The sequence below is a fragment of the Ostrinia nubilalis genome, chromosome 28 (genome assembly GCF_963855985.1).
Source record: "Ostrinia nubilalis chromosome 28, ilOstNubi1.1, whole genome shotgun sequence".
NCBI lineage: Eukaryota > Metazoa > Arthropoda > Insecta > Lepidoptera > Crambidae > Ostrinia > Ostrinia nubilalis.
The window spans coordinates 2,840,556-2,867,821 of record NC_087115.1 but is presented as its reverse complement, the minus strand read 5'-3'; the positions used below and the strand labels follow the sequence as shown (position 1 = coordinate 2,867,821).

The 27,266-nt window shown below is 37.4% G+C and overlaps 2 protein-coding genes and 1 long non-coding RNA gene across 12 annotated transcripts in view; 1 reads left to right on the top strand and 2 right to left on the bottom strand.

Annotated features, from left to right (window-relative positions):
* Window positions 1-869, top strand: part of LOC135085341 (oxysterol-binding protein-related protein 8-like) — a 39,417-nt gene extending 38,548 nt beyond the window's left edge. For all 10 annotated transcript variants that reach the window (XM_063980126.1, XM_063980125.1, XM_063980127.1 and 7 more), the window contains one exon: window positions 426-869. In XM_063980126.1, coding sequence (XP_063836196.1) covers window positions 426-666 — 241 coding nt within the window. In that variant the 3' untranslated portion in view covers window positions 667-869. The remainder of the gene's footprint in view (window positions 1-425) is intronic.
* Window positions 870-6,141: 5,272 nt separating this feature from the next.
* Window positions 6,142-7,647, bottom strand: LOC135085370 (uncharacterized). The gene is made up of 2 exons (XR_010260090.1): window positions 7,466-7,647; window positions 6,142-7,229 (listed from the first exon to the last, which is right to left on the bottom strand). It is a non-coding gene; the product is annotated as an uncharacterized LOC135085370 (long non-coding RNA).
* A 6,438-nt stretch (window positions 7,648-14,085) lies between these two features.
* The window catches only part of LOC135085194 (glutamyl aminopeptidase-like), an 84,039-nt gene continuing 70,858 nt past the window's right edge, over window positions 14,086-27,266 (bottom strand). Inside the window, exons 4-11 of the mRNA XM_063979947.1 lie at window positions 22,417-22,514; window positions 21,501-21,639; window positions 20,794-20,980; window positions 20,149-20,275; window positions 18,724-18,881; window positions 17,493-17,579; window positions 16,667-16,778; window positions 14,086-14,663 (exon numbers count right to left, since the gene is read on the bottom strand). Coding sequence (XP_063836017.1) covers window positions 14,535-14,663; window positions 16,667-16,778; window positions 17,493-17,579; window positions 18,724-18,881; window positions 20,149-20,275; window positions 20,794-20,980; window positions 21,501-21,639; window positions 22,417-22,514 — 1,037 coding nt within the window. The 3' untranslated portion in view covers window positions 14,086-14,534. The remainder of the gene's footprint in view (window positions 14,664-16,666; window positions 16,779-17,492; window positions 17,580-18,723; window positions 18,882-20,148; window positions 20,276-20,793; window positions 20,981-21,500; window positions 21,640-22,416; window positions 22,515-27,266) is intronic.

The window sequence follows — 27,266 nt, the reverse complement described above, 5'->3', positions numbered from 1 at the left end:
CTCGTTTTTCGACGATACAATTTAAAAAAATAATAACAGTTTAGGCGCACACTTGGCGAAACGCGACAACGACAGCTCAGCGATTAGACGCGTGTACACTAAGCCTTACAAAGCGCAAAAAATGTAGGCATAAGTTTAAGCTAGGGCGATTGCTATAGTAATTAGCCTATACATAGTTATTGGCATATTGGATTGTTAATAAGTAAGAGACAAAAATATTTACTACATTGGACTGCGTACTGCTCAGAAAAAATATTTGTCTCTTTTCCTCTCTTAATAACTTCCATTAGGCTTGTTTCTTTTCATTTTAGGCAAGTTTGCCAATAACTATGTATTGGCTAATTACTATAGCGATCACCCTAGTAAGATTTATTAAAACTTAATAAAAATCCAAAAACCTCACTTATCAACCTTCTTGTCCACAGGCGTACCCTCAAACAAACTCTATACTCCATCGACACAGCCCTACGAGATCACACGCACGCGATAGAGCGCTTGCAAAAAACCGTAGAGTCCCTCAACGAAGGACACAGAGCCACCGCCTTCCGCCCACAAAACGTGGGCAGGATACCCACTACGACCCACTCGTGGGACCTATTCGGGGGGTTTGTACTAGCTATAGTACTTCAAGCGCTGTTAAACTGGCTGTTCTATCACAAAGACTGAGTTCCCGTGAGCTGGTTCTATTTTTACTGTTAAATTTCACTGTCTTTGGATTTGGAACGGTTTTGTCTTTGGATGTTTTGTTCTCTGTGGTCACTCGAGTCGAATTCGCGCCGTGTCGTTTACAGGCACAGATGTGTGTCAAGATGTTTGCAAAGATGTTTTTGAAAATATATTTGTGACAGGCGATTATTTGTATTGCTAATGTTAAAAAATCATGTAAAGTGATTTCCCATTATTTACAAAGAATAATACTTTCCAAAAACTTTATCACAAACACATCTTGACACAGTATGTCTGCAGTCAAATGACGCGTGCTTATTTTTATGTTGCCTTCACACAAAAATAATGACACATTTTGACGTATCACAATAGTTAATATGACACGTTGTTGACACGAATACAGTGTGAAATGGATTTTATTACCCGACTGTGCTTAAAAGAGGGTTATCTTTTAAAGGTAATCTTATACTAAAAAGAGCTATTACAGCCAAATACGAAACCGTTTTAAATGTATACGTCCACATACATTTTTCCATTCACGATCAATGAATTTTTATGGCAATTTGAAGTGAAAAGTGTGACTTTTTAGACTGAAAATATCTCAGGTCTATTCGTTATATAAGTCTATCGCATAACCCAGTTAGGCCCAGAACAGACGGTGAAACGCAACTGCAACGAAACTGCAACTGCTAGTTACTTTTGAGTTGCATCTAAGTTTCTGCCATAGCGTCCGTTGAGAGACCACACATGACGCGACCAGTTTGAAACTTTCAGTTTCAGTTTCATTCATAAGAATCATCAGAAAGTTGCAGTTTCGTTGCAGTTGCGTTTCACCGTCTGTTCTGGGCCTTAGTGTCTGAGGTATGAGAGTGGCACGGTCAGATTTTTATTACGTCAAAATTAAATGTCAGCGAGACTTCGGATTTGTGTATGTTCTGTCACGTCATTATTATGTCAAAATTACCAATCCCCTGACGCTCCTATACCTCAAGCACTAGCTGAGTTAACCACTAGACTTATACTACAAACATGTTCATGAACAAAATGTACAGTTTGAAGCTGTTAATGGTATCTATAAAAGAGATGGTACATTATTTTTTTACTGTTTGAAGATGGTTTTAGACACTAGAACAGTATTTTTCAACCTTTTTCATGACACGACCCCCCTAGTATGAAAAAATTTTTGGCGACCCCCCGACCGTTCGCTTTTTTTTCATGCATTTTATAATGTTACAAAGATGTTGTAGGGACCGAATACTCAACCTATACAACATTTTAGCATAATTAGATTTCGGATAAATCTGTCTTTATAAGATTTTTTTTACTGAGTTAGTTTTTACGACCTCTCGCGACCCGTAGAGGCTTCGCGACCCCCCAGTTGCGACCCACAGGTTGAAAAACACTGCACTAGAAAATTAACTAAAAAGTCAACCTTTATACTTCAATAAGTTTTTCTAAAGTGTTAAACACGACAGCAAAATTATTTCAATAAAGGTAAAGCCACAATACACCTTAAACTGTGCTCTTTCTCGTGAAAGAGTTGTTCACAAAATTGAAATAATTTTGCGTACAGTCAGCGTCAAATAGTTCGCGACACCCCCAAATGGCAAAAAATTTGACAACACAACCTTTTTCCAATAAACAATTAGACACCATTCCCAAAAAAAACGAAATCATAACTTTTCTAAGAAGAGACTCCATTCTGGCCTTAAAATTTTAATTTATTTTAAATTACCTGTAAATTACGATTTTTGGTCGCATTCTAATTGAAAAAAGTGGATTAATTGAGTTGACAAAATAGTGACGTCACTTGCTTGTAGTGCCATACAAAATCTATGGGAAAATTTTGTTTTGACAGTTTTAAAAAGTTCATCAATTGATTGGTGGTGTCAACACGTCTATTGTAACAAAGACGTGTTTTTGGCTACTTTGGGTGTCATGAACCATTTTAAATTTGAAGCTGACTGCACCTCACATATACCAGTGCAATATTAATACATAGATATACTTACACACTTAAAAAATAAAAATTTGCAACCCTCCAAAGGGAACACTGAAACACTTAACTATTGACAAAGTTCTTATGACTGTAATATATTTAAAATTGCTTATTTACATAAATTGAATAAGCTGCAATTATAAATGAATCGAAAAATATTATATGGGCTCACCTAGTATGATAATGAATAAATAAATTTATATTAAACTTCCAAGTTATTTATTTATTACTTTGTGTTACTTTTCCTCACATTCTTTACATTTAAATCTAAATTAAATAACTTCGTCCCTTTCACACCTCACACGTTAGACAAAGATAGCACGAGTTAACTTTAAAAGGATTTAAATTGAAAGAATGCGTCTTAATATTTAAATTAACAATATTTTGATCATCAAATTGAGAATAAAATAGCTTATTAACTATTAAATATTATAATATTTGCATTGTACATTTTACTGTGTACGTTAATTTGTAATTTAAAGTAATTGCCATTTGTTCTTGTATTTTTCATTTTATCGCTTGAAAAAAAAATGACAGTCTTATTAAACAATTGATGTTGGCCAAATTAAAGATCCAAGCACATGATTGAAGTGATAAAAAAAAACAAAAAGCTGTTAAATTAATTTCGTTGACAGCTGTCAAGTTGACATGTACTGACGGTGATAAAATTAAAAATTCAAAACACTTTTTTTTGTTTCGGTACTGTGGGTACATTGACCAAAATTAGTTTAAAATATGTTATAAAATAATGAAGACATATTTTCTTGTTTTTATTTTTGTTGTGGGACTAATGTATGGAATATTTTGAGTTAAAATTTTCTTTTATAATCGAATGATGCTAAATTTCATCATAATTGGTTCAGCTTTTTATAAATGCGTGAAAATGTGGCAAAAAAAAATACTTTGGCATTTATAATACTCGTATTAGTATAAGTTCTAAATAAAGAACAAAATATTTTCTAGTTCTAAATAAAGAACAAACTGTTTTCTAGATTCAAAATGAGTCTTACCTACCATACATTTAAGTCCCAAATTACTGCTTTATTTGTCGATATAGTTTTTAAACAATTTTGATAGTAATTAGAAAACGATTGCAAAGGAAAATGGAACTATTTTTCTTATTTATAAAGTTGGTGATGTGTATAGTGATATTAGGTACCTAACCTTAATTCTTAGCAATAAGCGCTTTCCGTGTTTGTTTTGGTTTCCCTAAAATGACTCAATAGTGACAAAAATTCATGATATTACGCACAGATTCCCTCGAACCGTTTTCGAGAAATCAAGCGTTGCTATTTGCAAAAATTTTTGACCCATCCTGTAGTATATTTTTTAAATTATATCGACAAATATTACGTACCGTTCACTTGCCAGAGCTTTCCTAGTGTTTATGGTTTAGTTAGGCCAATGACGACTTTACAGTATTTATTTATTGTCTATGAAATATCGTACTATCTGATCGACCTCACTGCGCACCTCGCTGGAATGCGACTACCCGCACAGCTCCCTGCGTTCGCCCCGTCTGTAACAGACTGTCGATGTGACGTCACGGCCACCAGGTGCGCAGTTAACTCGACCGGGTTGTATTTGTCTAAATCTCTGCTCCGTATGCAGATTTATCGGTTGATCAAAAAGAGTTGAGGCCATCGACGCAAAGATTTGTATCTGTATACGCTGTCTTGCGTTGACAAATGCTTTCTGTCTCGCTTGCAGATTTGCTATAATTTTCGAGATAAATCGATGAAAAAAAATGAATAAACTTTTTAATGTAACATAGGAATTAAAAGTACTAATAATAGAACATGTATTTTTTTTATTAAAAAAAGTATTTTTCTTTTTTTTGTTTTCGTAAAGTCGTTATTGTAATTAAATTGGGAGTGTATGTCCATTAATGGGTAGCTGACACCACAAATCGTGCTTTTTACCCGACTGCGCCAGAAAAAGGGTTATGTTTTTATAAGCTGCCAAAAAGCGATTCCTTCATATATTGATTTTATAGTCAAACGAATCATAAACGTCAAGTGGCAAAAATCAGAACTATAACCAGTATTGATAGTAGCGCCGTCCTGTAAAATGTCATAATTATAATGTGACCCATGTGTCTAATGTGGCAAAAATCGGAACTATCCAATATGATAGTAGCGCAGTACTATCAATGTCATAGCTGGGACGGTTGTGTTGGACAGCTATTTTTTACCAAAGATTCGGCACAATTTGGCTCAACAAAAATTATTGAAATTGAGCAAACTTGCAACCAACTAAAAAGAAATAGGCGTTAATAACACCATCTAACATTGCCCTGTCAAATTGTCGTAAACGACATTGCTACAATGGTGGGAAATAAAAATTCTTTGTTTTGAGCCAAAATTACCCTTTGACTTAAAATAAGATTTTTTAAGACAAATGCAATCGACTTTTCGGTTGCTGGTGTCAACTACTCCATTTAGAAGAAAGAAACATGTTTCTTTCTTTCTATTTATGTAGTTTAGCCTAAACTGAGCTTGGTATAATAATTTTGATGTTAAATATTTTGTAACGGTTGATTGACTTGTAAGAATCGGGGCCGGAATTACAGTATAATGTGTAGATTTTTATATAAAGTGCTTAAGAATATAATCTAGCTGCTTGCCTGTATAAAAAAGTCGAGAAAATGTTTGTAAGTATTCAAGAATTAATGAAAAAATTGTCTATCGATTGTAAAAAATGTTAAATAACCCATTTAAAATGTAAAAAACGAATTATACTGTAATTCTGAGTACTCCACTCATTCCATAGGTTAATTTAGTACGTCCTAATTTCGTGTGTTTTGATTAGTGTGAGTAGATTTTTACATGACGTATTGAAACCTTTTTCGTGGTTACGATGGAATTGATTCGTGTGCGGCTTGAAAAAAAAACAAAGCGGTGACATTAAATTTGGCGGGAAATGTGACGCGTCCCCAATGTTGCCAACATAAAAAATATTGCTTCCATTTCGGAATCTCGAAGGTATTTTTGTGAAATCTTTATGCATGAATTCCGGGGACTTTGAAGGTGTGGCCATTCTATTATAAGTATTATTCCCATTTACTGTAGATAATTATACTTTGATTACTGTATAATAAATTAAAGTATCTGTCATCGCCTCCTATATAAAATCTAAAGGAAGTTCACTTTATAACTTTTGTAAGTGACTACATAGCGTGAACTTGCCATAATGATATATTTGTATTGATTATGTAATTAAATATTTCAAGCATTTAGATAATTCTTAGATTGTTGATATTTTGTTGTTTTATCCAGTGAATTATATTTTTTTCCAGATTAATGTTTTGTTTTATTTAACTTCTATAATTAACTCACTAATATCGGCACAGTGCAGCAACCAACTCCTTAACCCTAGCCTTATAAGAAATAAATTCAAATAAGTTTGATAAGGTGAGCATTTACTTGTAACAGAACAGCATGGGACGATAAGGCTAAAAACGACGAACGAAAGGATATTTATGAAAATATTTATTTAAAAAATTACGGTCGAACAGCAAAATACGGGTATCGGCCTTGAGGTCCATTAAACCAATAATATCCCAAGTTTTGGATGTCTTCTGGTTCCCAGTGGAACCTTTTGGGTAAGAAGTGCTGTATTCTTCTTCTAGCATCTTCTTCAGAGCTGGGACTCACTAACCTGGTGCCTTGGAGGTAATATTCTTTCTTTACCAGTTTTTTTTTTGCCGGTTTTTTGTACGGATTTTTATTTATCGGTTTTTTCTTCGGTGTTTTGTACGGTTTTTCATACTCTTCATCGGATGAGTCATCACTATCTTCCGGATTTTTGTGCGGCTCTACATTCGGTCTTTTCGGTTCTTTATACTGATTTTTATGTGGCATTACGTAAGGCTTTTTATATGTTTTTGCGTTTGGCTTTTTATACGGTTTTTTGTATTCAACTGAAGAATCATCACTATCGTCATCACTCTCTTTTTCTTTAGTTAAAATGTTTTCTATCACTTGAAACCTTTTAGGTTTTTTATAATAACTTTGTTTCTGTATTTCGATCGATTCATCAGAGTCTGTATCGGAGGAATCTGAAGCTCTGTATATTATGTTTGTATTTCTTCGCTTGGCTTTCAAATTACGATTTTTCTTTTTCATTCTCAAATCTCCAATATCAATATAATCGGTTGAAAATCTGTCTTTTAAATCACTCCTCTCAGACTTTTGGTTCAAACCTACAGCTCTTGTAAAATCAATGAATGGGTCTTTCAAATCGATCAATAGCTGTGGTTTATTCGGACTCAGTTTCTTCATTTCTTTTTTCGCTTTAAGTTTTTTTAAACACGATATCCTTTGCTCCTTCGTCCCGTATATACTACCAAAGAGGCGCGCGCACTGGTTTTCAATCGTTTCATGTTCAGATTTTTGTTGGCTTTTGTCTATAATTTTTAAGAGGTCCAAAATTGTCTGTCTAGGGTCTGACCTCTGAGGTTTGTTGAATGGTTGAGAAATCGGAGGAACGACGTTTATAATGTGTCTGCTGATGGGATTGTAGTAAAACCAAAATAATTTTGCTTCAAATAGCGGCAGTGTGGCTGAAAAAAAAGGTCACTTACTTAGTCTCCAATGCAGGAGCACGACCCTCTAATTTACCAGAGGCAAATGGAGGATTTAGCCTGCAGTCCCAACACTGGCAAGATGGGTTTGGAAGGAATGCACTGCACAGTCATAGTATCTTATTATTATGTTCAAAGAAAATCACTTAACAATATTAAGTTTAAATAAACCAGCTGAATTATTTAAATTATAGGTCCATACTTATAATACTTACCGAGAAAAATAAGACAAGTTAAAAAAACACTTTTAAATTTAATTTCTACCATTATTGATTTATTATTATTTGTTATTTAAATCACAATATGTAAGCATGATCATTTTTATTCGACCAAGTTTAGTTAATAAAGTTTTATGACATTTTGTTTGCCTCGTGCAGAATTATTATCATTACATAAATCTATATGTAAGTATGTTTGTATATTGAGGTAAAAAGAGGTGTTTTATCTTTTTAGACGTGTGTTCCAAAAACCGGGAAAGTGCGAGTCGGCCTCGTATACCGAGGGTCCCGTACAAAGTTGTTCCTGAAAATAAAAATTTCGAGCAAAAAACTCAGCAAAATAACGTTTGTCGTTTTAACACGTTCAGTGCCACGACTTGCCAGTTTTTGCAAATATTTCCAAAATGCATACGTATTTATTTACTGCTCAAAATTATAATTTACACTATTTCTACTACAGGGGTGGCGAACTGGCGAACCTTAATTTTTTCACCAACTTTTTATGTATCAACGTGCCTAAATAACACAATGAGGGGTATCGAACAAGTGGCGCCACTGGCGTATGACGGACCTTACTCTACCTACTTCTGTAAAAGTGCGTTTTAAGAGCCTACTTGCAAAAATAAAATGAGTTTTGTACAGTGCCATTAACTGATGAGGGCAAAGACAATAGGCCTAGAATTCAAAACATTTCCATTTTAATTTATAGTGAATTTTGAGACGGCGGCGCGCCCTAAGGTAAATATTGTGGTGCGTGCCATTGCTCGCCATCCCTGCCCTAAGTACTGAACTACTCCTATAGTGTTCATAAGTGCCAAAATGTTGGTCAAAATTGGATAAATATTTATGATTGGGTTTGTTTTGGTTATCCAAATTGAAAAAACAAAAAACAAAACCATAGCAAAAACTAGTGTAGTATTAAATACTTATTCACGCTTGAAAACCCATTGTAATGGGGCTTGTCCACTCCATGTACTAGTAATTGAAAACATGATTAAACATTCTATTTAATAAAGCCATTTCATTACCCTGTTCATAACTTGTATGGGACGCTGAAAACTGAGTAAATAACTTAATTTTAATAGACTGGAAGTCATTTTATTTTAAAGATTATTAGTAATTTGTTATTGCACAAATTACTAATAGTCCTGTTAGCCCCTCGTACTAAGCTAAATATGCTTGTGTCACGAGTGAGCTCACCACAATAGTCGAGCGGCGGCGGGGACCGAACCCGCGTTCCCCGGATCACGAGTCGGCCAGTCCGACCCCTTCACCGTTCGGCTATCGTGGCTTCATTTGGGGATGTCTATGTTCAGCAGTGGACATCCTGTGGCTGAATTGATGATGATGATAATAGACTGGAATACCTACCTTACTTGGGTCAGCCTGTAGATACGAAGAATTTGCTCTCTACGACTCTAAGTACTGTCAGTTTTTTGATCCTAGACGTCATGCTTTACTGGTAAATCTACAGGTTTAGTGCCTGATTAAAAAGGCGCCCACTGAAAATCACGCCCGTATTCACAAACGATGCTTGCTTAAGTGAAGCAGAAAATCGAACGCACAGCGTTGAATAGAGCTCTGTGATTGGTTCGTGTGTCACCCTGTGCATCCACGTGCACTGTGAGACCTCATAGGCGGCGGCGGGCATCGAACCCGCGTTCCTTAGATCACGAATCCAATAGTCCCACTTCTTCATTGTAAATGTTTGGACCAAAAATAAACGATTTATCTATAAAAAGAATTAGGAAAATGTGAATAAAATACGTAAATACATTCGGAAAGTTTATTACAAAAGCAGATACAAAATCTTTTACACTTAGAGATACACAGTTCTGCCAAGTCTCACATAATAACTATGTACAAATGAAATATAAGTAATAAATTACAAAATAAATAAATGAAGGTTTGTATAATATTCACTTTGCGAAATAAACAGAGACTTCGCGAAATAAACATACAGGATGTTATCTTGTAAATAACTTTTTTAGTTATACTAGCGTCACGCCCCGGCTTCGCACGGGTAGATATAGGTATTTAACAAAAAATAAGAACATTTTATAATGGAAATTTTTTTTATTTTTATTTTCTAGTTTCGTCATTTTCCCAATCTTTTTAGACACAAATGTTACAACAAATCAAATACCATGGAAAACGTTGCAGCCGTTTTCAAGTTATGTGTTCCAAAAATCCCGACTTTGTTTTTTTAAAGATTTAATGTAAGATAGACACTTTTTAATCTACTTACAATATAAAACATTTACAAAATAACACCCTGTATAGATAAAATAAGCAACATTTTCAGATTTTCAACCAAAATATTTCACTGGCTATGTTATTGAAAAATCTTAATTTTAAAGTAAGTAGCTCTTGCAACTCACGAAGGCGAGTGAGCTTTACTTGTGTGTGTACGTGTATATGCACATAACGATAGTGTAATGTCTATCAATACTTTTGGAAATGAACAGTAGCGAGCCACCACACATGTAAAGCTCACTCGCCTTCGTGAATTGCAACAACTATACAGAAAAACAAAGATCTACAACCCGGTCTGGGAGCACGTAGAATTTTGTCCAATGACCCCAAGCTACCCATCCTTATCGCTCGCGCATAATTATATTGCTGTCGCGACTGTGCGACGGGCGCCCGCAGTGAGTGTGCGAGCGACAGCAACATAATTCCGCGCGATCGGTAAGGATGGGTAGCTTGGGGTCATTGGACAAAATTCTACATGCTCGCAGACCAGACTACATAAAAACAAAGTTCTAGAATGTTTAAACATTGCATTGGTGGCAAAAGGTAGTAGCGGCTCATCAGACTGAGCTGAAGAATAGATCCTATTTGTTTGATCATCCAAGAGTGGGTCAACCTGTTTATTAAAGTTTTGGAAGTAAAGATATTAATGAACTGAATGTAAGAAGATTAGCAGAAGTTTCAGGCACGTACAATTAATAATTGAAAAAATACAATCTATACTAAGTACCGACCATCAAATCTTTATTTCAAACAATTTAAAAATTACATTTACGTACTAAACAATTCTGAAAACTTTTCAAACTCATGCACACAATCATAGTTTTTTGTTTTGAAAGTTAATTTACAACCTGGTCGAGTTAACTGCGCACCTGGTGGCGGTCGTGACGTCACATCGACGTTCTGGTACGGACGGGGCGAACGCGGGGAGTTGTGCAGGTGAGTGCGAGAGAGTCGCATTCCAGCGAGGTACGCAGTTAACTTGGTCTGATTGTACAAGACTACTTAATTTTTTCTGCTGGTAACTTTTTCCCCACTTTTTTTTTGCACACAACACTCAAACAAGAGAGCACACAACCAATTTCATACCGTATTTCTGACTATCATGGTCGGATTTCATTCAAAAACCTACAAAAATCACATGTAAAAAGATTTTATTTGATCTACAAAAATATACAAAAAGATTTCACCCTAAGTTCTCTTGGTCACAAGTAGAAAATTCACTAAACGATATTTTTTTTTCATTTTTTTAGACGATTTCAAATGTGTACTTTTTTTATTAATATTTAAAAAAAAAAAATGTTGAGTAGGTAAGTATTATGCTTTTTTTACAAATGACAAATTCGACTACGATTTTAAGTGAAAAATAAAAGATAACGTCCAGAAACCATACTATTCTTTTCGTTTTTCCAAAGATATTAATATTATAAAACTAATATTTTGTGTAGATGCAGGTACCTACTTTTTTCTTTTCTTTGAGGTCTTTAACCCTTCATTTGGCAGTGATGCTTTTAAGCAACAGCCACTTTGAATATTTCTACAGCACCAAATAATAAGTTTTGTGCAAATCATTCGATTTTGTTACAAAGCTTAGTTCAGCAAAACACTAGTAAATCGGTCGTCGACTGAGTTTTGAGTGATTTCATATCCATATTTCTGTCAGACGCCAAGATGACGCGCAATGAGAATAACAAAGACGGAAGTTTTATGATTTTGTACTATTTTATCATCTCTAATTGTTTTTGTTTTGTCTAAATTTAATTCACAATAAATCAAACTAATCATATAAAGCAATATTGGGCGTAGAAACTGTGTTTTCTAATACAATACATGCTTCCGAACCTCGATGTTGCCTAGAAGCAACAGTGCCAAACATCTAACAAAATAGGTTTAGTTTTTTGTTAATACAAAAGAGTGTCAATACACAATAAATCAATCATGTATTACATGAATAATGTTATAGAGATGGTATAGTAATTACTTTTGATGCAATTATGGACCCTGTCGGGCACAGCACTTTAGGAGAGAGGAAGAATTTGCTGTCTGTCTCTGTGATGTTTGTCTTCACACTTATACCGCTGAACTGATTTAAATGATAAACACATTTTTCTTGCGTTGAAGTCAACAACTATAGCAGATAACGGTAACATACCAGTTTCAGAAGCTAAAGAGAAAATAAAAAGCCAACCTTGGCTCGGCATATTGATCGTGAAGTATGATGACATACGTCATCTATCAAATGTTGGAGAAAAAGGTCATTGTCGACTTTGCGAAAATGGCCAAAAAAAAGTTTAATGCATAAAATGTGAAATACGATTGATTTTTTTAAGATTTTCATATAAAAAACTTAATTCTATAATATATCTCAATGTTTTATTTAAGTACCCCTATTTGGCAATGTGGTAAATAAGCAACAATCGTTTTTCGCGAAAATACCAACCAAATATTTTTTTTACTATTTTTCTTAACTTTATTTGATAGTAACAATTAGGTCTAAATAGATTTTATTGAAAAAATCAAACAATTTGTGTCTTGCCAAATGAAGGGTTAAATGGATCTTTGGAACTACGAAAATAGAATTTTAAGTACATTTTACTCACAAATAATACAGCTTCTGAATCCGGAACTGTATTGAAAACATCTAATTGATAAAATAAGCTATAGGCCAAATAATTAGTAGAATAATTTAAATATTAAATACTATATTATGATGACATTAATGAGTGATAAGGTAACCATTTTTATAATAAAATTTTACAGTTAAAATCTGCAGAATTTAGCTACATACAGCAGAAACTAGGAATGATTTAAAACAAGTTTATCCAAGACTAGCGGCCGCCGGCGACTTTGTACGCGCGGACCCCGTTTTATCATCTTAGGGGTGGAGTTTCGTAAAATCCGTTCTTGGCGGATGTCTACACCCTATAAAGAACCTACCTACCAAATTTCAAGTTTGTAGGTAGGTGTTAGGTTATAGTTTCTAAGATTTCGTGATTAATCAGTGAGTGGTATTTCGCTTTTAAATATTTAGAATGATAGGTAGGTATTTAACAACTACTACAAAATTGTTTATTAAATATTAGGTCACTCCTGGGAAACGAATTCAGGACCATATCCTGCGGATTTTAACTGCTGTTAAATATGTATAATAAATATAAATATAATTTGTGCGCAAATAACTGTGAATGCGAATAACCGATATAAATGTTTTAATACTGAATTTAATTGCATATTTAATTTATAAATTATGTAAATGTAGTTCTTATTCTATACCTACTATTTTAAATTAAATTTATTGACACCACTTTCATTTATTAAAAATAAATGAGTGAAAGAGGACAATAAAATTATTTTATTGAAGCGTAGTCAATGATTTTCGGAATCAATTTTCAATAGAATGAAATGGAAAATTTAATGAAATCATTACTTATCTACCTATTTATTAATAATTAATTTTCATCATTTATGATTGTGGTGTCAAAATGCCTATCGAATTGTATGTATAATTTTAGATTCTACCTTTTAATGAGACATAAAACATACATTTTTCATATTTCATTTATTCTAAATGGACAAATAATGGATCGGTATAGTTTTACATTTATGTCGTAATAACCTAAAATGAGTTTTAAGAATAATAAAACTCTTACATTACCTTTTTCGCCATTGTTTTTAATTTCTAATGTATTTAGATGATGTCAGTCAGAATGAGGGTTTTCGCGATTAAAAATCCGCCAGATGGCGGGACGCGTACGTGGGGTCCGACCGCTGCGTGATTGGTGGATTTTGACATATCTGTCAATGTCATGTCAAAAATAACCAATCACGCTGCATCCACGTATCGCCATCTGGCGGATCCTTCAATCGCGAAAACCCTCATTATTTTCGCAAACTGATAATGGTTGGTTAAACCATTTACCTACTTTGTAACTACAGCCCGGTCGAGTTAACTGAGCACCAGGCAGCCGTGACGTCACATCGCCGCTCTGGTACGGACGGGGCGAACGCGGGGAAGTGTGCGGGTGAGTGCGAGGGAGTGTCGCATTCCAGCGAAGTGCGCAGTTATTAAGAAAGTTTCTGAATCGAGATTTTTATTTTGAAAATTATAAATAACTGAAAAAATCGAACTGCCTAAGGCGGGAGAATTGAACCCACGATTTTTAGCTTGAGCGTGCTCAATTTCTAAGTAATATTATGTATGAATTTAATGAGAAAATGTTATACTTGTGAAGAAAAATCTCAACTTAGTTCGGCATAAACAATAAATAAATTACAAGGATGGCTTGAAAATGCTAAACATTTATAACTTTTCTAGGATACATTTTGTTTTTGTAAGATGTATACAGCGTTGAAGTACCTAACTTTCAGTAGATAAGGTCATAGCAGACATATCAACTCGGAAAATGATCAACACCGTATGGTCATCGTCTTTCGCGAGCTGTCATTGCCTTTCGCGCGCTGTCAACCGCTAGGCGAGGCGTTTACGACGGTGCGGATAAGGCCCAGACAGAACAGACGGTGAAACGCAACTGCAACGAAACTGCAACTGCTAGTTACCTTTGAGTTGCATGTAAGTTTCTGCCATAGCGTCCGTTGAGAGACCGCACATGACGCGACCAGTTTGAAACTTTCAGTTTCAGTTTCATTCATAAGAATCATCAGAAAGTTGCAGTTTCGTTGCAATTGCGTTTCACCGTCTGTTCTGGGCCTAGTGTGCGTTGCAGTATGGAGTTTCTCGAAGAATACTGACCGCCTCGAGTTGATACGGTTACGATCCCTTTCCGGGTTGGTTACGCTACGTCCTTTACTTGGTTCAATGCTTGTGCACAGCGTTGAAGTACCTTAGCAGGTCTGCGTCGGCTCGGGCCACCCATGCGGAGTTTAGAGCAATCGTGTCGAGAGCGATTTGAGCACCGCGGTACTCGCCGAAGAGGTCTTTGAACTGAGAAAAACAAAGACAAAATAATTAATTATACAATATGTAACAAAAACACCGTCCGATCCGAAAGGGTCATAAAGTAGCTTTAACAACATTACCAAAACAAGTATCAAAATTACGTAATTAATAAAAACAATTTTTTTATCGATTTTTAAAGTCAATAAGTTTAGCAATGATTTACCCTACAACGGGGAAATTTTCAAAAAGCGTTAACACTCTGTCGGCGCGCGGCTTTTTTTAAGACGCTGGGGGTCATGACCTTATGACGTCGCTACCGTGCCGGCACAGTATATATATGAGCTAAAGCAGTACGGAAACTTAGCCCTTTCGGCGAGTTAAATACCTACACTTCAACTGAGTGTTAGGGTTGGCACTCTTAATCTTTATAAAATTAATAAGGTTCTTACTTACTTATTTATTAAAACGTTAATTAGGTTCTATAGGTTCTATAATGATCGAATACATAATCGAATAAATTGATTAAGTAGGTACTATTAGAGGCCGGTAGATGATCTATTCTCATAAATAAAATACCGGATACTTACTTTCACATAGTACCTATTGCCTCATTTTAAATACAGTTCATCACTTAGTACAAAAGCGCGCGGAGCAAATTACTTTATCAAATAGAACACACAAATTGTTAAAAAGCGTAATTACGTAATTTAAAAAGAACTATTAAAAAATCAGATGTAAGCACTTTATTTAAAAATAATCATTTTTACAATTCAGAATTATTACGAAGTTTAAAAAATGAAAATTCTGGTTTTGAAGATGCTGAGTTCAAGCAGCCGTATACTACGCAATACACTCGTGGCATGTTTTTAAAAATACAGCGGACACCGCATGCAATAAAATTATTATTAAAAAACACAACGCGCGCGACACTCGCGACGGATGGACTGCGAGGTTCGCTTAGAGCTCGTGTAAAGCGTGCGTCTGTGTGCGTGAGTCTGATTTCGAGCGTTTGTATGAAGCTTCCGTACTGTTTGATTTATCTACTGTGGTGCCGGCGCATCTCTACCCCTCCCGCGTACCCTCTACACTGCCGTTCGGATTGCCATGTAAGCTATTTTATTTTTGTAAATTTTGTATTTATTTTTCATGGGGTATTTTTTTTATAATATTTTATGAAAATTATTACACAAATGGAATCTTAACTCGATACCTATTAACACCTTAATGGATCGGACGGTGTTTCCGTTACATATTGTAGATCGTGTCATCCACGAAGACGCGCCCCAGCAATGTTTGGTCTCGGTCGCGCGGGGTGCGGGGAGTGTGATCCGAGCAATCCGAGCGGCATTTGTAGTGTGCGTGTGCACTCATGGATGATTTAGCGTGTACCGAACACTCAAGCATTAGCGGAAGAATGAAGGGGTGCGTCTTCGTGGATGAAACGATCTTATAACAAACAAAGTGGTAAGTAGGTACATAAAACAAAAATAAGGAAAAATAAATGTAGTAAAACATGTACGAGTAAATACGTCAAAGAGACATTATATCGAGGCAAAACTAACGAGAAAGAATGTTGGAAAAGTTATTTTTACGACTTTATTTTTTCTAAAAGTTAGTTTTACGGAACGTTACATTTACGTTAGGTTTACGGACGGTTAGGTTTTGGAGAGTTAGGTTTACGAGAGTTAAGATTGCGAGACTTGGGTTTGCGAGAGTTAAGATTGCGAGAGTTAGGTTTGCGAGAGTTAAGTTTGCGAGAGTTAGGTTTGCGATAGTAGATTTTTGAAAAGTTAGGTTTACGAATAGTTAGGTTTATGCACAGTTAAGTTTTCGGAAAATTAGATTAACGGAGGGATACGTTTTCGGAAAGTTAGCTTTACGGACAGTTAAGTTTTCGAAAATTAGGTTTACGACAGTTAGATTTGCAAAAAGTTTCACGGAGAAGTTTCCGAAAAGTTAGGTTTCAAAACATTAATTAAGTCCCAGTAAAAAACATAAATAAACAGGGTCCCTTAGTCTTTCTCTGGAGGATGAATGTCTTTACTCACCCTATAATAGTCGTGGGGCTCGTGCAGACAGCGGGCGGCGGCCAGCAGCGCCGGCGGCGGCAGCGCGGGCGCCGCTCGCAGCACGCGCCACGTGCCCGCCGCGCCGCGCCATCTAACGGCCAGAGGAAACATTAACTGTGGCCTCATTCACGTATCAAAACTCCAACGACATGCAAGCGATTAAAGCCCGGTCTGTGAGCATGTAGAATTTTGTCCAATGACCCCAAGCTACCCATCCTTATCGCTCGCGCGTAATTATATTGCTGTCGCGCTTGCACACTCACTGCGGGCGCCCGTCGCACTAGGTGGACCGACGATCTGGTGAGGGACACGGGATGTGCCTGGATGCGAGCGGCGCAGGACCAGTCTTTGTGGAAATCCTTGGGGGAGGCCTTTGTCCAGCAGTGGACGTCATTCGGATGAAACGAACGAACTACGCAAGCAATATAAACAGTTTACATTATGACGTCGCAGCTGTCATCATTGCATTCACAAGAAATGTGTTCTGTGTTTGGGCATGTTTCTGCGACACTGGCCACGCCCCCTTGTCACATCTCCCTTTAGTTTTTGTAATATGTGGGTGAAATAGAACACGACGTATGCCATCTAGCGGGCAGAGGAAATATTAACTGGTGTGATGTGATCAAACGATTCTGAAACGTTGGTTTGGCTCTTAGAGAAAGCTTTACGCCCGTATTCACTAACGAATGCTTGCTTTGAAGTAGCAAATCGAACGCACAGCGTTGAATAGAGTTCTGTGATTGGTTCATGTGTCACCCTGTGCGTCCACGCGCACTGTGAGACCTCATAGTAATGTTTGACAAACCTGCAAGTAGCTGTGCAGAGAGTGGTCACCCAGAGCCGCCACTCGCGACTCCGCTGCGCTTCGGCTGACAGCGCCGTGAATGCGAATCTGAAAATAATAAGATTTTTTATTCACAATTAAGCTTTTGGCCTGGATCTCACCTGATGGAAAGAGATGATCAGGCCGCAGGTGCAAGTAAGATTCACCCGGAATCATCTACCACAGAGGAACTGGCTATAATATAATATAATAACTCTGACTGCCTCTAACTGCCAGGACACAACAATGGTGTTTTTTTATGCTTGACAAGGCAGGTATTTGACTGCAATCGCACCTGGTGTTAAGTGAGATGCAGTCTAGGATGGTACTTAAAATACCTATCTGTGTTCAGGAAAGACAGCAGCAGGCAGCGAATTCCAGTCCCTAGCTGTTCGCATTATAAGAGTCATCGAAACGCTTAGTGCGAGCTGGCGGAATGTCGATAATATAGGAATGGTACGCTAACCTGCATCTGGTTCCCCGGTGATTGTTAAGGCCATAGATTTCGGTAAGATGGTGGTAGCTAGCCAGGCGGACTTAGAACAAGCCCTACGCCCAACTAAATTGAGCAGAAAATTTTGCCCCCACTGGGAATCGAACCCGGAACCTCTAGGTCTGAAGCAAGTGGTTATCACTAGACTACAAAGGTTAAAGACCACAAACTGGTAATAGGCCTGACTCAACAGATGGCGCTGTTACAAGCACACACCTCTGTGCCTACAAACCTGCATCGCGATGTTAAAGTTTCCATATATAGTTCGTAGTTACTATCAGGGATGTTATGGATATCCGTAACCGAAACTTACGGATATCCGAAATAAAAAATATCTGAAACCGTAACCGTAACCGATTCAAGAGTTTGGGATAGTTTCGGATGTAGGCAGTTTAAATTGTGTTTTTTTTTGTATAGCATTATACATTATGTAAAGGCATAACAGCCTGCTTTACCTTTAAAATTATCAATCTTAGTATCAATTTTTATTTTTTTATTGCTTTTTATTCGATGTAAAGTGTGCGGCCATGAATGAACCGTTTTGGACAACTATTGCAAATTGCATTCAAGCACAGATATCATAACCGTAACCGAAACTTTCGGATATCCGAAATAAAAAAATATCCGTAACCGTAACCGGTATAATGTTATTCCTATATCCGTAACCGTATCCATAACCGAAACTACAAATCCATAACATCGCTAGTTACTATTTTTTACCTGTAGAACAGCCAGTCGTCTTTAGCGCTAGCCAACGCTGCTAGCAGCGCCCGGTGGTTGTGCAGCGGGCGCGGCGCGGCGCACGACGCGCGCAGTGCACGCCAGCACGCGCGCCACGCGCCCGCGCCGTGCGCGCGCACGCCTGCCGTGAACGCCGCCTGGTGGAAACAATAAGAATTAATATTTCTTAGCGTTAAGAATCGCATCTCTAAATTCTAAGATTCTAAAGCTAAGCGTCCAATTGTCGGTATCGTACGCAACGGACGCATCGTACAAAATACATCGTATCGGATGTGCGATGCGTACGATGCGGACAGGTGGACGCACTTATATGAGTTTCTATTTATATAATACTACGATCCGTTGCGCGCGTCTGAGCGCACTTACACGGCCGTAAAGAAAATAGTATTTTATTAACAGTTCTTAGAGTCGTAATTGCTTACAACTGATTAAGTAACTGACATTTCAATCCGGAGCGAGCATGCGTCGGATGCAATAAAGATATTGAATTTAAATTGAATGAGGGTTTTCGCGTATGAAAGATCCGCTAGATGGCGGGACGTGGATGTGGGGTCTGACTGCTGCGTGATTGGTGGATTTTGACATATCTGTCAATGTCATGTCAAAAATAACCAATCATGCAGTATTTGGACCTCGCGTCTACGTATTGCCATCTGGCGGATTTTTCATACGCGAAAACCCTCATTGGAAGCCGGTCGGCTCCGAGCGCGCATAGACGCACATTATTTTCTGAACGGACGCTGCGGCAATGTGAATCCTGCCTGGGTAAAATGTCTGACCAAATTAAGCACCGAGTGCGACTTTTGCGTTTTTAAACCTGGCTACCTACCCTAACATAGACAACTGTTTTTTTAATAGGTAAATAAAGACAATCTGTTCAGGTGGGGATTCCTGGATGGCTCAAGCTTAGAGTTTTGTTTCCCAGTCGATGATGTAGTGCCCAAACAACTGCACGCAGGAAGATTTAATGAATGCTACTGACAACGCCACTCTTGTAGCGGAGTTTTGGGCTGACAAAACGGTCTGTTGCCGACACGACAAGAAGAACTTTTTTTGTTGTTAACTAACTTTGGATAAATGATCTATCTGGACGAACTACAGGTAGAGTTGAAAAAATATAGGTACAAGTCCAAGATGGACTGCAGACCGCAAACTGCAAGCCACCACGGTTTCTATGAAATTGCCTATATGAAAGGCGGTCAACCGTAACCTCTAGCCGCAGTGTCGCCTGCGGTCGTAGTCTGCAGCCTGGACTGCTGGACTTATACCTTACTTTACCTTACGTTATAACATCTACCTGCATGCCAAATTTCAGCCCGATCCGTCCAGTGGTTTGGGCTGTGTGTTGATAGATCACTATGTCAGTCAGTCAGTCTTTCAGTTTATTATATTTAGATTGCTCACCTCTTGGTATATGTCAGGTATGGTCTGGTTATCTTTGTACCAGGCGTCGAAGAGTTGCACCGCCTGTTTCGTCACTCGAGGGTTCTCCCACTCCACACCAGCAGTTAGGAGGGCGCCACTGAGCCATCTGAAACAAATTGTATATTTTAAAATAAAATTTATATTTTAAAATATGGTACAGAATAATATAAGTACTTGATAATGGTAGCAAAAACAACCGCCAGGTCGGAAGACGTAGGTATGGGCAGTGGGCAGGCCTATCCCACTAGGTGGAAAGGTCTCGTGAAGGTAGCGGAAAGTAGACCTGGATACGGGCCTATCGTTATGGAAATCCTTGTGCGAGTCGAGTTTTGTCCAACAGTGGGTCATTTGGCTGCAAGGAACGAACGAACTTAAATAACAACGTCCTTCGTCAAGAGTTGACAAGAGACCCAGACATTTTTTTAATAAGAAGGAACGACATTTTTACAGGTAGGTTTAAATCTGGAAATATCTACTTTAACAAATTTGCACACCTCCCCGCGTTCGCTCCGTCCGTACCAGAGCGGCGATGTGACGTCACGGCTGCCAGGTGCGCAGTTAACTTGATCGGTTTGTAATACCTAATGCAGGGCACGTGTACTTGGGTGCTAAAAATTGACTCACAGCTGGTCTTCGTTGAGAGGCACCGCGGCCGCCGGGTCCAGAGTATGGAGCTCCTCAGGATGCAGCTGTTGTAATAGCTCGTGCAAGTGCGGCCCCGACGCGCCGAGGCGTAGCAGCGCGCGCCACCACGACACGTGGGATAACACCACACGCCACGGCGCCCAGTGCTTTTCTGTGCTGAGGCGTGCTGCGGAAGAAATATGTGGTAAGAGGACCGGAGTGGCGAACGTTTGCGACTGAACGAGCGATGTTCGGTTCGCGTGTGAACATCGATAACGAGCAATTTTAGTTCTACAGTTCCAATAACTACACGTTACACTATCGTAACCGTAAACAAACTAAAGTCGCTGACATAGCCCGACGGGTTCTCGTCTTCGTCGATGGGACCGACGCGACCTCACAAAGGTAGCAAGAAGGCGTTGAGTGCAGGCCGCTACCAACCGGTCATTATGGAAATTTGGGGGAGGCCCATATTCAGCAGTGGACGTCCTATGCCTGAAATGATGATAACACTATCGAATATTGGTCCTTCAAGCCGGATTTTCGTTTATGTATTTGGATTTGGCATCAAATAAACAATTTTTCTTTCTTTATTTAATAGTTTAGATAGACTTATGATTTGACGCCAAATAAAGTTGGTCCTTCGAGCCGGATTTTCGCCAAATTTTGGCGGCAAATAAACATTTTTTTTAACAGTTTACACTTACTGGCAGCAGCAATGGCCCTGCTAGCTGGGAGGCGACCGGCTCTGCTCAATACAAACGCATCGTCCAGTAACAACGCTCGCTCTGCCGGAGCACCGCTCTCGTACAGCGCCGCCGCACGTGCAGCCGCCGACTCTGCTGTCTGGAAAAGGATCAAAGGACGTAGCACACTTATCAACTCCGAAAGGGATCAACGTCGTATCGCGTTTTGCGAGCTGTCATCGCATTTCGCGCACTGTGAATCGCGAGGCGAGACATTTACGTTACAGTGCGCATAATATGGACATCATATGGCTAAAATGATGATGTTATTATGTGACGTAGAGACGTATTCTATGTAAAGGCGACTTAATTTTTATTTAGAAAAAACGGCTAGTTGAAAGAAGGGTTTGCCACTCCTTTTATGAAGAATTTTAATAGGAATACAGGCTCAGAGAACAAAAGTGACCGACATAGCCCGTAGAATTGCTAAAATCAAGCGGCAGTGGGCGGGGCACATAGCTCGCAGAGCTGATGGCCGCTGGGGCAGAAAAGTTCTCGAGTGGTGACCACGGGCCGGAAGACGTAGCGTGGGCAGGCCCCCACTAGGTGGATCGACGATCTGGTGAAAGCCACGGGAAGAGTCTGGACGCGGGCAGCGCAGGATCGGCCGTTGTAGAAATCCTTGGAGGCCTTTGTTCAGCAGTGGACGTCCTGTGGCTGAATTAACACGTGAATACGAAAAGTGACTTCAGCGATCAAATCGCTCGCATGTCGTTGAAGTTTTGCTACGTGAATAAGGCTACTGTTGAAGGTCGCTGGAAGTGCCTGGATGCGGGCAGCGCAGGACCTGTCGTTGTGGAAATCCTTGGGGAAGGCCTTTGTCCAGCAGTGGACGTCCTGTGGCTGAAATGGTGATGATGATGATGATGATACTCACTTCCCCAGCGTTTCTGTCTTGAGGAGCCACTCTGTAAAGTCCCCTCGCGCCGACGTTGTACCGCACCCATTTATGCTTGCCCAAATCGGGTATCACCACTGAAAAGGAATAGAAACTGTTATTTTTAAACACATCTACAACGTGCTCTTTTTGTTTTCCGGAAATTTTATTCTATAAATCGATGGGTGCCGGGAATAAAGCCACAATCGACAAAACACAATTTTACAGGAGAAGAGATTTAGTGTCAATTTTGAATAATTGTAAACTACGAGGCGTATCAAAACGGTTTGTATATCAAACGATGCGTTATATTTTCTGGAGAAACATTTAATGTGCATAAGGTTATAGTGCTTAGAATATACTTTGAAAAAGGTAGAAATACATATTGCCGCTTCATACGTTGAATGTCGATTCCGTAAGAGTCCATTGTGGTTTTATTCCGGTAAAAAGTGTGCAATTAGGGGAGACTGGCCCAAAGCGGGCACCTTAAGGTAAAGTAGGAAAAAAAACACACAGAATAAGCAAAACGGAATAAGTTTTTATCGTGATCAGTTACTACATTTATTGTAGTTTGACATGGCGTTTTCAAATCATTCATTTGTCTAATATATAAAAAGTAGGCACTCAAATACGAAACACTATCACTTGCTCACTTTGCCCGAGGGGGTGGCCTAAAGCGAGCACCGGCACACGGGCAAAACGGGCATGCAGAGGGCAATAGTTTTTTTTTTATTTTTACTATATAATTTTGACCTTTGAATAATAAGGAATGTCTCTATTCAAACACAGAATGAGAATCATACTTTCTGTATTGCGAAAAAATAGATTCTAGACATAAACATTCATCAAACAACATAAAAATTAAAACATAAAACTAATCAGAAGGAACTCTCTTTGAATAATGCAGTCTTGAATCATTATCTTCTAGTATTTTGAAGCTTTTGAGCTGAAGTATTACAGCTTCACTTCAAGAACCTTGTTGTGATTTTCTTTTATATTTATTTACCATCTAAAAAGTCAAATAATAAGAGATGAATGTCGACACTAAAGTCTGTTTTTTTGCTTGTCCAATATTGTAAACAATCTTAATATTCCTTTTTAACGAAATAATTCGTTTTAAAATAAGATAAACACAAAGCTCACAACCTATTATGTAGGTAAGTCATCGTTGAACGCCGATATCTTTTCAAATCATTTAATTTATTAATTTTTTTCACTGATATCGATGGCTCCTACGTATAAAGGCGAAACTGCCGCTTACGCCTTTTTCCAATTATTTAAGCAATGATTTCATTTTGCTCTAATCTATAATGTCAGTAAGAAAAAAAAATTTTTTTTCCTTGAGATTCAAAATAAAATTTTAGGCAAATAGGCGTATGTGCAAAACTACGCCACGTATAAAGCCCAATCATACGATTCGTCAATCTATACGAGTAGTTGCTCACATAAATATATATTTTTTATAATCCAAATCTTAAATAAAGCCATGAAAATATTTAGCAAATTGTTTTATTTATAAATTATGACACATTATATAGTTATTTAATTTTTAGCGTTAAGAGTTGCATCTCAAAATAATTTGAAAATTATGAATAACTTGAAAAAATCGAACTGCCTAAGGCATCGTGGGTTCAATTCCCGCCTTAGGCAGTTCGATATTTTCAAGTTATTTATAATTTTTAAAAATATGACACATTATGTTAAAAGACCTAACTAAATCTCGAGCACAGTATATGGGCGTATTCGCGTAAAACGTAATAACGATACATTAAACAACTTTTTCTAACTGATTTATTATTGACTAGCTGACCCGGCGAACTTCGTACCGCCTTAGCGTAGAGATTTTCTTAATATTTTTTTCCGTAAGAACCATCCTTGGACTTCCACAAACATTTAAAAAAAAGAATTATCGAAATCGGTTCAGCCGTTCACACGTGATGCCGTGACAACGCGAAACGGGTTTCATTTTTATATATATAGATAGCTGACCCGGCGAACTTCGTACCGCCTTAGCGTAGAGATTTTCTTAATATTTTTTTCCGTAAGAACCATCCTTGGACTTCCACAAACATTTAAAAAAAAGAATTATCGAAATCGGTTCAGCCGTTCACACGTGATGCCGTGACAACGCGAAACGGGTTTCATTTTTATATATATAGATATAGCACATGATAACAATTAAAATAATTACATGCATAAATAAAGAGAGTAATCGCTTAAAATATTATATTTACGTTGTCATTTAAGTCTCTTTACGTTGAACAATATACGTGAAATTATAGAAATGTGACGACGTAAAAGGGCAATGCGTAAAATCTCAAAATATATAAGAAAAATATAAAAATTGATAACAGCAGTAGCAAAAGCATTACATGTTAAGGCTAAATGTGAAATTTCATTAAATTCGTTTTAGTAGGTCAGAAGATATGACCCAAAAATATGGTTCTGGCCACTAAAATGGCTCTCCTGTAAAATTTACTTTTTTCACTTACGCCAGTATACGTAGGAGCCATCGATATTACTTTAAACGTTATAAAAAGATTGTTTACATTGTTCGACTAGCAAAGAAAAACGGACTATACCTAAACGATAAATATAGAGGACTAACAATAAAAGCAGTTTATATGGCTATGAAGAGGGTAAAGTGAGCATGCTCATTTTGCCCTGCTCACTTTGCCTTTTGTACCACACCACGTTTCATAAAACATAAACTATAATTCCTTTTTAATAATTTTCAAGGAAATATCCTTAAAACACGGTTTAGTAGGTGCAACATATTACGCATACATTGATAATAACGTACGTCACTCAGTTTAATCCAAAACACAACGAACATACCTTTGTTTTTTCAAATAAAATTGACGAATTTCGTTTATCGCTGTCCACGCGTGGTGTTGTCACTCGGAGGTGGCGCACACGACTTCCGCGGGAGCGGCGGGGCGGGGGGATAACGTTAACAAGACAAGACAACAAGTCGAGGAAATGAGTGTAAGTTTAGAGGGGGGTGCCCGCTTTAGGCGGAGTGCCCGCTTTGGGCCAGTCTCCCCTAATCAAACAGCAATAGTGTATTGCAGCCTCGGGCGCTGATCTGAAGAATACAGTAATAGCCGTTTGCTTGTAGAAGATTTAAATAAAAGTTTTAACATTGTATATGGCACGATTATTCCGGTCAACAAATTTTAAATGATGAATGGGAATAACGATTCAATATCCATAGTGCTTTTGGTAAATCAGGCAATTTCAAAGACAAAATTCTGAAAAAAATTCAAAAGGTGTATAAGGACCCGCAGTGTCACAAAAAATGTAATGCCATTCCATTCTTTGAAGTGGTCTTATTAATACCCTAGAGTTCCAGTAAAATCAAAAAGAGCACGTTGTATACAGGGTGTTAGGTAAATGGGTATATGAGCCGACACTAGCCCATGTTAACGGGTGCGTGACAGTTTATATAAGTTTATATGATATAAATTCATTTCAATAACGTTCATATTGTATAATAAACGTATGTTATAATAACACTTGATATAATTTTTTAACATAATTATAATGTTTACTTCATATAATAAATCATTTCTAATAATATCATTTCAGATACCAATCACAACGCATAAAGACATTTGATATAAACCTTACTTAATCTAAGACTCATTTGATGTAATTTTGTTTAATATAATTATTATTTCACATAACCATTACTTGCAATAAATATTATTTGTTATACTCTTTAATTGATATAATTTCTGATAGATATAACTTTAAGTATGTTCTTCTTTAGCTTGACTTACAAATGACTTTAGTGACAAAAACGAATCGCCGTAAAACCGACTCCACGTAGTCTTGTCTGCCCTACCCCTAAAGTGTAATTTAGAAGCGCGTAGGCACGGAGGGGCGAGGCGGCCCGCGGGCTGAGGAGCAGGTGGCTGGAAGCGAGCGAAAGCCATCTGCGACGATTAGCACGCGAGGGACCGCCAGAGCCCCGCAGTGCCGGAGCCGTGACAGAAGTCTCAAGTTTTTAGTCAAATTTGCATGCTGCATGCCTGCATGCCTGCTTGCTTGCTTGCTTGCCTGCTTGCTTGCTTGTCTGCTTGCTTGCTTGCTTGCCTGCTTGCTTGCCTGCATGCTAGCTTGCTTGCTAGCTTGCTTGCTTGGTCGCTTGCTTGCTTGCTGCATGCAATGCTTATTATAACAAATGAACTTTATATAAAATTATTATTGTTATATGATTTAAGTTTTATAGGAAAAGAATTTTATCTCATTTGATTGTTCGACATTTTATTTTTATATGATTTGAATGTTATTTGTTTTAAATAGTATACATTGTAAGTTTTATAGAAAATATTCATTATATCAAACCATTTTATATCAGTTAATAGTTATTTGTCTTAAAATTATTCGTTTTAAAATTATATTATTCGTTTATTATAGTAGCTAAATAATTATTATATTAAGCGATTTTATATAATTTGATGTTATATCCTCTAAGTAAGGTACTTGATACAAATAAGGCCTACCTAACTTTAAATGCTTATATTTCAATAAATATTAACGCTAGTCAACAAAAACAAGGTTAATTAACTTCTTCCATCCTTTAATTTTAGCAATATTACAAAAAATAACACAATTTTTAACTAAATCTATTCAAAATAAGCAAATTACGAAACCACTGATTTTGGCTTTAATAAATCACCTACACGGAATAAGGCCTATATGATTCAAATGCCTGTATACCTTAAAATTGAGGTTGTATTTGGGTCATTCCACAAAAATATGTCAACTCTTAGTCCGCGCCACATTTCACATGAAATATTTGTTAGTTAATATTTTATTCCAAAATTGTTAAATAACAGCTC